Here is a 13282-nt window from a genome sequence, read left to right on the forward strand (position 1 = left end):
CAAGTTGGATCTCATATTGATGTTGCAAGGTTCCTCATTATATCAGTACTATCGTATTGTGAAAATAAAGATAAAAACAAAATACAAGTTTAATTGAATTAAAAGTTTGGACGAAGTATATATTAATGTTAAAAAAATCATAGAGTACATTTTCATATAATATTTTCATTTTCATTTCACTTTAATATTGTATAAATATATTATAGTTTAAATAAATATGAAAATTATTTTTAATTCTAACATATAATAAAATTATAAATATGGACTGGGCGAGACCCCAGGGTCCCTCGCCCAGGGAACCTGACCTTAGGCGGGGAACGCGCTGTGACTTTGGGCCGCCCTTCCCGAGGCCCAACTGACCCATTTGGATAGGATAAAGGCGCCAAAGCCCAACTCTACCTCTATAAATAGGAGGGGAATACCAATTGTAAGGGACTCGTAGCTCATTTGAGTAATAATAGCATTGAAATTCAGTTATACTTTATCTCTCTAAGCGGTTAGAGCTTCTCTCTCTAAGCATTCGCATCACAACTTTGGGTACTACCTTCCCTCTCTATGTTCTAGCATGGAACAAAATAATTGTGTTGACACATTTCAATAAATAGTATTAGAGTTCTCTTTGTGTAATTAGTTAATATTACTCAAATTTACGATATACAAATTAGAAATCGTTTAAATCAAGTAATTAGTTGTTAATATCATCAAATATATAAGTTTTTTTTTCAAAAACAAATGAATACTATTGAAAGGGAAAAGCACATGAGGACAACCCCTCATGAAATAGGGCAAAGCCATACATATCCATCCCAACATTTTACATTCCTCTATACAGGCTAAACATAGAGAATGTGCCTCATTAAAGACTTACTAGGAAAAATCCAATGAGATAAAAATCTAGTGAAGGAAAAAAAGAGTACAACAATCTCTAAGTGCCTTTGAAACAACCCACAAACTTGTAATAGTACCACAAGCTTGTAACAAAAGATAATATCCAACAAATCTTCAAGGAGAACAAAACAACCACCAGAAGCTTGTAACAGTACCAGAACCTAAGCTCTGACAAAATGTAATATTCATCACACACTTTCCTCCAAACTTCTACAGCTAGATGGTCCTCCCTGTAAGCATAGACATTCAAAAGCCTCGAAACACATAAGTAGTCTTGCCCTAAAGCTGCTAAGTAACCCACTTCCCAAATAAAAATCCTCAAGGCCATGGCATACCAGATACAATTTTGACACCCCATTACATCACCAAATGAATAACCCCATGACGCGTACCAAATGACAACTTTGACCCTAAATAATTGGTTCAACTAAATCAATTTAAAAAACGCACCCCCATCATAATTAAAATCACCTAGTAATCATATGTAAACCAATACATGCCTAATTCCATTTTCAGCAACATGTTTAGAGTCCACAAACACAAATAATTCCACATGCCAAACCAACGTCCGTGAAATGCAGCACCAGAGTTTGCAAATCATGAAAATACGCCTTAGAATCAAACCATCAGTATCAACATAAGCAAATCAACATTAATCAACCAAGCATGCCCAACCCTCACTACTAAAAAACGGAATCAGTGGCGGACAAATTCTGTCACAGAGTGTTGAAAATTCCGCCACAAAGCATGTTAGTGACATAATTTATGACAGAATATCAACCACAACAAAAAGTATCGTTGCTAATCATTTGTTACGAAATTTATGGTTCGTAACAAATTAGTGACGAAATTTATCCATAACTAATAATAAATTTTCGTTACTAGAAGGCTAGAGATGTGGTTAGAACTATCTGTAACAAACTAGTAACAGACAAATTTCATGAATAAACAATGACGCTCTGATCCGTCATTATTTTTGTTACGATGACTTTCCATCACAAACTTACAATAATTTATTTTTCTGTATTTATTTGAAATGAAAATTAAACTCATTTAAGTAACTTGAAAAATTTGAAAGTAAAGGAACAAAAATAGATTTCAAATAGCTTGCTAATGTGCAAGTTTAACAATTCATCCGAATTTCAAATAACTATGTTCAATACACTATTTGCAATACCATCAGCTAAAGTATCATCCAACAGAAAGTAAACTCAATCAAAGTTCATAATGAACAAAAAACAAGTATAATGTCTCAAAATACTCTTCCTTCAAGTAAGTCTCATCTAACACAAAATCAACATAAGACATCTAGCCTTTAAATGCATCTATGGGATCAAATGGAAATTGGTAAGAAAAGTAATAATATTTATTTTTGTATAGAATGCACATTAAAAAACTAGGCCTACAGAATTACAATAACTTGCTAAGTACAACTCTACAAGAAACAAGCCTTAAGACATCCCACATCTGATCTAGAAGTCTACCAATGTAAGACCCGGTTTATGGCTCATTATTTAAATAATATTATTTAATAGTATTCTGTGAATTACTTGTGCTATATGTGATATAATGCCTTTTTTAATGGTGATTTATTATTAGAGGCAATAATATGTCTTAGTAATGTCTAGACATCGATGTACGTGGCATTACAAGTGTTTTGATTGTAATATAGCTAGGGTTCTGCGACTGCGACTTTTTGGTCAAAATCGGCCCGACAACGGCGATAAGTGGGTGAAACGAGTCGGCATTGACAATTTCGTGGGTCAAACCTTATGGTGAGGTGCTGGGCATGATTCTAAAATTATTCCATGAGGAAATATTTCTTTCTTCTATTTTTGAGGGTTTTATTTAAATCAAATGTATTTAATCATTTTAAAACCTATGGTTTATTAAATAAATAATTTTGAAAATATTTTTGGCGCCTTAATGAAGGCTTGGTCGAATTTTTTGAGATGTAAAAGATGAAGAGGTTTTATGGTTCATTAAGAGAAAAAACATGGTGGTTAATGCACTTGATCACATGTCCTTGACTTGGTCTTGTGTTAAATGAGATTTTTGAGAGAAAATCTGAAGAGAAGAAGGGAATGGGCGGCCAAGAAGAGTGTGGGAATGAAGTGATATATTTTCATGGTTTTAAGGTGATGTATGGTGTTAAAGGAGAAGAAGCAAATCAAGGAATGGAGGCTTTCATGGAGGGATTTGTCTTTGAATGTCTTGATTTTAAAAGGACCATTTTGGAATTAAAGATTCATTCATTTAAAGTCAGCAAGGACTTGTCTTTGAATACTTAAAATTTGTGATTTTAATTCCAATTAAATTGAGGATTAAAGTATGGTTTTAAAGAGAGTTTTGGACTAGAAAATAAATTGCAAAACTAACCCTTGTTGACCAAGCTTTGGCCGAAAATTCAAAGGACTTTTGGAGGGAAATTTTCATTCATTCTTCTCTTGAATGCCTTGTCCCCTCCTCACTAGTATAAATAGACCCTCTCCCCCTCTCATTTCTTCACACCAACTCACCAAGCAAGGTCATTCTCAATATGCTATGTGGTTGCAGCTTCTGCTGATCTGCCAAATCCAGAAGAGAGTGATTTTAATCAAGTTGCTTAGAGATGTTTGTGAAAGTGGGGGTTTTTCTTAAAGAAATTCATGATGTTCATATAGTGTTCTTATGATCTTCAAACAAAAGATTTTAGAAAGGAGTTTTTGATCTTATGAAAGAGAAAGTTTTGGTTTTTCAAGGTTTTTAAGAAGATATTTTCGAAAATATGGGGAAGGGATAAGCTAAGTAACTTGCATGCAATCAAGGTAATATTAAAAAAGGATGTAGATTCATAGAGGAAAACTTTATTCCATATAAACTTAGAAACGAAAACATAACAATGTCAATAATTCACATTCCCAAGTGCTAAAAGAAACGTAATCCGACAGGACTAAGGAAGATATAATCTAACCTGAAAAGAAGCCTTAAGAAAGCTCCGAGACACCTTACACAAGCCTTTGTTCAGAAAAACTAAGATACTAAGGGTTTATTCGATTGCAATTTTAGTTTTTAGTTTTTAAAACAGTTTTCAGAAACAACTTGTAAAAACAGTTTTCAGAAGAAGAAAACAGTTTGAATGACATGTTTTCCAACATTTAGAAAGCTGATATCTGAAAACTAAAAACATATTTTAGCTATTTCAATTTTTAAGTTTTAAAAACTGAAAATGAGAACTTTTTTCAAAAACAGATTTTGAAAAAATGTCGTATCAAACAGGTTTTCAGTTTTTAAAAACTGAAAACAATTTTGAAAACTGCAAACAAACAGGCCCTAAACTAAATTGCAAAACTTCAATTTATAGGAAAATAAGCTGAGGGGGGCACGCATGTGCCTACCACTTTTGCACGCACATGCGTGCATAAATGTTAAGCCACTGACCTGGCACGCATGTGCGTGCCATATGTGCACACACATCCGTACCAACCTCGCTGGCAACATTTTTTTTCATTCTTCAACTCACAATGCCCACTTTAATGTACTTCATGACCCTTAACAGCTCTATTTCACTTCAATTCTTGATTTTGAAACCTCTTGGCCCTTAATCATCATCAACCTTTGTTATTCCTCTCCAAGAGCATCATTCCCTAAGGAATATTCTATGATGCACGCCCCCTACAACTCACAACGTGTGGTCCGTAAAATCTTGTCACGTCAATAGTATCTTGCCATGTCACAAGTACGTACGAGAATCTTTTCTCTAGAAAAATTATGTATTAATAATATAGCACTATTACAGTCAAAATACTCAAAGTATCACACATTATCATCACGATAATGAAAACAAATAAATAAAGATAATAAAGATATCAATATTTTTTTTTGAAAGAAAAAAAGATCTTACTGATGAAAGAGTTAAAGCATGAGAACAAGCCTCTCATGAGCTAGGAGAATGACACATAAAACCTCTCCCCCCTTAGGACAACAAAGAGAAGTGAGCCTCATTAAAACCTTACTAGGAAAACTCATTGGAAAAAAACTTGTAAGGAAAGAGTGTACGCACACTATGCATTTCAAAAAAAAAGTACTCACACTATGCTGCCTCTAATACAATAAAGCCCATCAAAATGTATCAATACAACCGGCGACAAACTAAATTCCTTAACCAGAGCACCAACCAAGCACTATACACCAGCAAATGGCAAGACGTTACAGCAACATCACACTTCCAATTACTCGATTCAAGCTAGTATCCGATCCACAGCCAATGACGAATCGCTCTAAATTAAAACAGAATTGACCTTGAACTCTTGATAGAACAAAAGTGCTTGATAAATGGCCTGGACCTCCGCCTCCTATGCCCACAGATCACCAATTTCTTTCGGAAAACAGCCCAATACATGTCTTCTGTTATTCCGCAAAATGCCCCTGATACCACTAACACCCGGGCAACCCAAAGACGAACCATCCACGTTGAACTTAACCTTTCCCTCCTCCGGTGACTCCCACTCCATAGATTTCCTAACCTTAACCTTCGAAGGCAAGCGAACATGCTCAAAAGCCATCACAAACTGATCAATACTATAGGGACAAAAAGGCTCGCGCGCCTTAATCCAGCATGCCATCCTTGCCATGTGAAGATCCCACACTGATTCAACACTAAACTCTTTATTTTGAAACACCACATTGTTTCTTTCTATCCAGATAGACTGGCTTAGAGCATAAGGAATAAGCCCCCATAAAGTTTTATTAGTGGGTTTCGTTGATGGAACAATTCGTGAGCCGCCGCAAGATCACCCGGTGCTTCCTTACTGACAACGCTGCAACATGATGGTGTTGAGATGGTTGATCAAATCCATGAGCGTTGAGATCGCTCAATCGATTCTCTGGCGCGACAAGGCTACCGATGTCTGGAAGGAGCTTCGTGAGCATTTCTCACAAGCCGATCTGTTCCGGATTTCAGAATTGCAGGAAGAAATTTTCAGCTTGAAGCAAGGTGATAATTTTGTTTCGAAATTTTATACTAGTATGAAAACTTTATGGGATGAATTGGATATTCTGAACCCTTTCCCTTTATGAACCTGTGATCCTCGTTGTTCTTGTGGAGCTATCGCAAAGATTGAGGAAGAAAGGAATAAGAATCAAGTAGTTAGGTTTTTACGGGGTTTGAATGATCAATTCTCAGGTGTTCGATCCCAATTGATGTTGTTAGATTCATTGCCAAATGTGAATCGTGTTTTTACCCTCATAGCTCAGCAAGAGAGGCAATTTTCCTCTTAAAATATCTCTGGATCCAAAGTAATGGTGGTTTCTAGGGATACTGGGAATGAAAGCAGAGGGAATCAAGTTGATTACAGAGCTTCCCGTTCTGCCAGCACCAAGTATTTGTTGGTCATTCTGCAAGTGTATTGAATCTACCCGGTTTTAATTTATCGAACCACAGGGAATTGGAATGTGAATTCAGTTTAAGCCTCGAGTTCACGGTAAGAAAGCGAGTAAAATTCAGTTTTAAGGTTGATTGTTTAGGTGACTGATTAACAAGCAATTGAAATATAAGTGTGTGAGAACAATGGTGAGCATGCCTTGGGTTCTTGCTTGACTAATTCAGTTCTAATCAACCTATTCTATCCACAAAACTCTGAGTCTCTCCTTGATGTTCTAGCCTAATCAATCATCTATCGATGCCTCGCATAGACAATCCTCTCAAGCCAAAAGATAGGCACAATTCCTTGATAACCTAAACATTTGCTAAAGGCATTAAGCATGCAATTCAGGCCAACAAACCCCAACCCTTCCTCTATTCCTAGTAGCAAGTATAGAAGAGGTAATCCCACAACAAGTCTCTGATCTATAACAAACTTCCGTTCTATTATAGAAAAGTATAAAGCTAGCACATGTTCTAACTTGAAACATAAAGCATGGAAATGGGATTCAAGGGTTTACTCAGAAGATTCATGAATAAAAATTTGAATTAAGATTAAAACATCATAAGTCTTACAAAGAACCCAAAGCAAAAGGGTTTTAGCCAAGCATGGCTATAGAAACCATACAAGAAGATAAAGATGAAACCTGAAACATAGGGCTTAGAGAAAGCTCCTCAAGCTTCAGAACTCAAACCCTCTCTTCTAACTTATGAAATATGATAAAATGACAAAAGGTTCCAAGAGAAATGTCTAAAAACCAATTTATAGGCAAAAAAGTCGAGTTTGAGCGCTCAGGCGCTCTAGAGAAATGTCTAAAAACCAATTTATAGGCAAAAAAGTCGAGTCTGAGCGCTCAGGCGCCAATTCAGAGCGCCTGAGCGCCAATTCCAGCCCAGAAACATGCTCTCTGGAGGTGTCTGGCGCCTAGGCGCCAATTCCCAGCGCCTAGGCGCTCAAGCTTCGCTGGAACAGACTTTTCAAGCCTCTTTAAGTCCTCCTTCAATTCCATGCTTCTTGGCCTTCTTTCACCTTCAGTTTCTGATCTGCAAACTTAACCAACAAGCCAAGGAAAATTCCAGAAGCTCAAAGAGCTTATTAGCACAAGAGATCCTTCAATTAACACAATAAAACCATGCAAGTCCTAAACTTACTTAAAATGCAAGAAAACTCCCTGTAAAACTACAAAATTACCAAAACGAAGTAAAGACTCAAAGAAAGATAAAAATGCATGAGAATGCATGAAACACTACATGAGACTCAACAAAAAGACTTAAAACAAACAAAGAAATGACCCTAAAAACACCACTAAACAAGGGTCATCAGTATTCTTCCAAGAAGTGTTCCTACTGTGGAAAGATGGGGCACACTGTTGATGATTGTTACAAAAAGCATGGATTCCCACATGGGTTCAAATTCAAGAATCTGAAGTACGCTAATCGTTCTGCTAACATGGTTCAAACTGCTGATGAGGAGCAAGAAAGTGAGGCTCAAGAAACCACTTCAGGAAAGGATTCTACTCGGTTTGGGCTCACATCTAATCAATATCATCATCTGCTAACTTTTCTTCCTTCAGCAGAGGAGAAGAATTCCAGCACGCAACAAATTGCTAGTGTAAACTCTTGCACTCAGGTTCTCCCAACCAAGAATGGTAATCCTCTTGAAACCACTTGGGTTGTAGATTCTAGTGCTACTGATCATATCTGTAATAATCTTGCTTATTTTAGTTTCTATAAGCATGTGCCATCCATCAAAGTCTCTCTTCCAAATGGGATCATTGAGCCATCAAAGGCTCTATTACACTTTCTCCTGATTTTGTCCTAACAAATGTCATGTTTTTGCCTAATTTCGAGTTTAATTTGATCTCACTGCATAAACTGGTTAAATGCCTACGTTTTAAACTCACTTTTCTTGATGATCTGTGTTTAATTCAAGGTTCCAATGCTTGCAAGATGATTGGCATAGCTAGAGCAGTGAGAGGACTTTACATACTTGAAAAGTCTGTACTTTCATCTCAGGCCAAGTGTAATTCTGTTTTAGCTACTAGTTCTTGTAATTCTGTTTCAGTTACTAGCTCTTCATTTCAATGTTCACCTTTAGCTTATAGCTTTCAATCAAATGTACATAATCTCTCGCACTATAGACTAGGACACCCTTCTCTTGTTAAGGGTCACTTAATAAAGGAGTTGTTTCCCTATATTCAATGTAATAAAGCTCATGTTTGGGATGTATGCCCCGTTGCAAAACAAAAGAAGCTAAGATTTCCTCTTAGCAACTCTCATTCTAATGACATTTTTCAGTTGATTCATGTAGATATCTGGGGTCCAGAATCTGAATCTGTTGTTTCTTTGCATGGTTTTTCCTATTTTTTAACCATAGTTGATGACTATTCTAGACATACTTGGGCATACTTGCTTAAGTCTAAGGCAGAGGTTCGCCCTCTTATTCATCAATTATGTGCTTTGGTAGATAATCAGTTTAACACTACTACTGTAAAGACCATTCGTAGTGATAATGGGAAAGAGTTTGATATGAGTCAATTTTATGCTGCAAAAAGTATCTTACATCAAATAAGTTGTGTTGAAACCCCTCAACAAAACTCCATAGTTGAGAGGAAGCATCAACACATCCTCAATGTAGCTAGAGCATTACTATTTCAAGCTCATCTCCCCAAAATATTTTGGGCTCATGTCATTGCACATTCTGTTTTTCTTATCAATAAATTGCCTACCCCAGTATTAAATAACAAGTATCCTTTTCAACTTCTGTACAAAGTGTTGCCTGACTTGTCTGATTTAAAGGTGTTTGGATCTCTTTATTTTGTATCCACACTATCTAGTCATCATACCAAGTTTGAACCTAGAGCAAAAAGGTGTATTTTTCATGGTTACAAACCTAGAACTAAGGGTTACCTAGTCTATGATCTTTAGTCCAGATATATGTGTGTTTCATAAAAATTTGTTTTCCATGAGAATATTTTCCCTTATCCCTCTCCTCCAAATTCAGAAAATAGTCATGACTTTCCCTCTTTCCCTCAGCCTAGCCAATTACCTAGTAAGTTTTCCTCAGTCACTGAACTTGTTGTACATTTGCCTCCTCAACTTGTTGCCTCAGCCCCAGTACAACCTTTTAACCCGCGGGTCTCTCAAAGAACCAAGAAGCAACCTACATAATTGCCAGACTATCATTGTTCTCTTGCTTCCTCTCCTATTGTGCCAGTCCAATCTTTAAGTAAAGGTACTTTTTATCCCCTTGATAAAGTCATTTCTTATCATCACTTACATCCCACATATCAAAGTTTTGTCATGAACATCACCACTGTGATGGAACCTGATGACCCTGGATTAAATGCTATTTTTCTATATAATTTTCATGCATTTTAATATATTATTTAGGATATTTTAGTCATTTTAAGTCACTTTAGGATCATTCCATGCATTGTATTATTTTTATGTGTTTTTAGTATTTTCTATAATTTTTATGATTTTTATTTATATTTTATTAGGATTTACTTAAGTTATTTGGGTTGGTGATCTTATTTTATCTTCTAGTTAATCTTTTCTATTAGGTTTTACTTATTTTCCCTTATTGTTATTGTTATTTTAGGAGAAGATGTGGAAACAAGGAGCAAATCAAGGGAGAAAGATATGAATTTCGAAACCTGGAACAATCTGGATTTATTTGCGCCAGTTCTGCACCAATTTCCTCTTGCATTTCGCGCAGACGCGCCAAGGAAGTAGCTGCTGGAAAGTTTTGTGCGAGTTCCTTCACAAAGTTCGCGCATTTGCGCAAAATATCAGCCAGACTCTATTTAATTGCGTTTTTAACCTAGTTTAGGGAGCTTTTCACGTTGAAACATTTGGAGAGACCTTTGGAGGCAGACCTCTGAGTTCTTTAGGATCCCTTACAGGTTTCTATTGTAATTTTGATGTTTTGCTACCTTTTTCTTGAATTGTTTCATATGACTATGAGGAACGAATCCTCTTTTGCATTAGGAATAGATGAAGTTACATCTTTGATTATGTTTGGATTCGTTTCGGTTTTTATATGAATGACTATATTCCGTTCTTGAATTTCTTTCTTGCTTTGATTGTTATCTACCGTGCATAGATTGTTTTACTTGTTTCTACACAACTGGGAAATTGATAGGAACTAGGGATCTAGAGAGGAATTCGATTTTGGTCTCTACGCCTTAGGGATAAGGGTAGCAATTAATCTGTGATTGTCTGATATTGAATTGAATCTCTAGTTAATTAGGATTAGGTACTAAGGAATTAGCTATCACTAATTAACTAGAAGGAGAACTTGACTAAGGAATTAGTAAGTAATCACATAGACATAACACCTTGAACGGGTTTAGTCGAATTCATATGTAACTGGAGCGGGTACATGCATAACGAGGGTAACAGATTCAATTCCCTAGTGCAGCTTTTCTCCCTAAGTTTACAAATCAACAACCGTTTATTTGTTTTTCTTGATTTCTTTTCGCAATAATCACAATCAATCAATCCTCTACTTTTATCTTTGTTTTTCGTCCTTACAACTAAATTGGTAAATTTAGAAGTAAACACACACAATCCTTGTGTTCGATAATTAAAACCCCGGGCGAAACTGTACACTTGCAGTTTGGCACATCAGAAGCTACTATGTACTCTGAAGCTGTCAAACATGAGTGCTGGAGACAGGCAATGAACCAGGAATTAAAGGCTCTTGACAGAAATAACACATGGATTCTAGTGGATAGACCTGCTGACAAAACTCCAATTGGATGCTAGTGGGTTTATCGAGTTAAGCACAAGCAGGATGGGACCATAGAAAGATACAAAGCCCTCCTTGTTGTGAAGGGTTATACACAAGTAGAAGGCATTGATTTTCTTGATAATTTTCACCAGTGGCTAAGATGACAACCCTGAGAGTTCTCCTAGCCTAAGCATCTTCCCAGAGCTGGTTCCTTCATCAGCTAGATGTTGATAATGTGTTTCTTCATGCCAAGTTGGATGAGGAAATATACATGGACTTGCCTCAAGGTCTTTCATCAACCAAGTCCAATCAAGTATGCTTGCTTCAGAAGTCCCTCTATGGACTTAAACAAGCAAGTAGGCAGTGATATACTACTCTATGTCATGCTCTTCAGGCCCTTGGCTTTTCTAAGAGCTCAGCTGATCACAATCTGTACATCAAGAAGACTTTTACAGGCTCATTCACAACCCTTTTTTATATGTTGATGATGTTCTATTGACTGGCAATGACATGTCTGAAATTAATCATGTTAAGGAATCTCTTCATGCTCAATTCCGCATCAAAGACATGGGTGAAGCTAAATTCTTTTTGGGTCTTGAGATTGCCAGATCCAAAGAAGGGATCATGCTAAACTAACACAAGTACTCTTGACTTGCTCTCTGACTCAGGATTGCTCAGGTGTAAACCTGCTTCCACGCTCATGGATGCATCTCAGAAACTCAATGCTACTCTTGGCACTCCATTGAGTGATATCAGCTCATATCGCAGGCTCATTGGTTATCTTCTCTACATTACTACCACCAGGCCCGACATAGCTTATGTGGTGAATCAATTGAGCCAGAAAAGAAAGTAGGTTTCGGGGGTGGGTTCATTGATCAGTACACCTCTGGTGCTGATAAGGTCGGGACCGTGGTCGTCCGTCTCCAGTTTGCAGGCCGATAAGAGGCTAGGTTAGCCGAAAGATGGTTATCAGTTCAAGGACGCAAGGTGCCCCTGTTTTTTCAGGGTAAGAAGGGTTAGAAAAAATGCCCCGAGCCAATGTTCGAGTACCAGGCGCTACATCTTCATGAAGCAGCTGCTCTCAAAGTTCTTCGTTATATCAAGGGTAATCCTCGATGTGGTCTCTATTATCGTGCATCATCCTCTACAACTCTCACTGCTTTCAGCGACTCTGATTGGGCAGGCTGTGTGGATTCGAGAAAATCTATCACTGGATATTGCTTGTTTCTGGGATCATCCTTAATATCTTGGCATTCAAAGAAGCAAACAAAAACTTCACGCTCTTCGTGTGAGGCAGAATACAGAGTGATGGCTGCCACTGTCTGTGAAGTACAATGGCTCACATATTTGTTACATGATCTCCAAGTTGAGCAAACATCCCTTGTTTCTATGTTTTGTGACAATCAGCTAGCTATTCATATAGCTCACAATCCCAACTATCATGAATGAACTAAGCATATTGAGCTAGATTGTCATATTGTTCGAGAGAAGCTTCAGCAGGGTCTATTGCATCTTCTTCCTATCTCATCTTCACTACAGCTAGCTGACATTTTTACCAAACCATTAACAATTGCACCATTTCGCCGTCTCTTCTCCAAACTGGGATTGTATGATATACATTCTCCAGTTTGAGGGGGACTATTACCACTGTAAATATCTTGGTGTATTACTGCTTGTAAATAACCATAGTTACTAGTTACCATAGTTAGTTTACTAGTTACCCTAGTTAGTTTTACATAGTTAACTGAGTTTGTTAATTAGTTACTCAGTGGTTTGTTAGTTAGTTAGTTTAGTGGTTAAGCTCTTAAGCTTCACCCTTCTTATCTTCAGGGTATATAAACTGAAGCCATTGTACAATTCACTCAGTCAATCAATTGGATCATTCAGTTTCATTCAGTTTGATTCAGTTCTTGATTTCTTCTTTGTAACAAACTCTAGGTTACAATCTTGTTACTCCGCTTTCTCTGGTTCGTTGCCCACGTATGCGTTCTCACGATGTTGTTCTTCGTCTCCAACAATGTCCTCGTCGTTTGGGTGCTGCAATTGGATGGTTCGCTGTCTAAGTCCTGCTCTTCTTGTTAAAGGCGGTGAACACAAGTTGCTAGCAGTCAGTGGCAGATTTCTGGCTTTTCCAATAGGTGTGTGGTTTGTAACACCCCGATTTCTCGAGTGTCACACAGTAATCCAAACGTCACAATTTCCGTAAGGAATTTTCGTCGACTCAATTATTAATCTTTAGTTAATGACAAAGATTC

The 13282-nt window shown here is 37.0% G+C and overlaps 1 protein-coding gene across 1 annotated transcript; it reads left to right on the forward strand.

Moving 5' to 3' along the window:
• The first annotated feature begins 12065 nt into the window (after positions 1-12065).
• Positions 12066-12476, forward strand: LOC130736896 (uncharacterized mitochondrial protein AtMg00810-like). The gene has a single exon (XM_057588669.1). The coding sequence runs from the start codon at positions 12066-12068 to the stop codon at positions 12474-12476; it is 411 nt and encodes a 136-aa protein (XP_057444652.1).
• The last annotated feature ends 806 nt before the right edge of the window (positions 12477-13282 follow it).

This window comes from Lotus japonicus, chromosome 2, assembly GCF_012489685.1.
Source record: "Lotus japonicus ecotype B-129 chromosome 2, LjGifu_v1.2".
Taxonomy (NCBI): Eukaryota; Viridiplantae; Streptophyta; class Magnoliopsida; order Fabales; family Fabaceae; genus Lotus; species Lotus japonicus.

Coding starts and splice junctions, on each gene's coding strand:
- LOC130736896 (XM_057588669.1), top strand. CDS start 12,066: ATGTTCGAGTACCAGGCGCTACATCTTCATGAAGCAGCTGCTCTCAAA.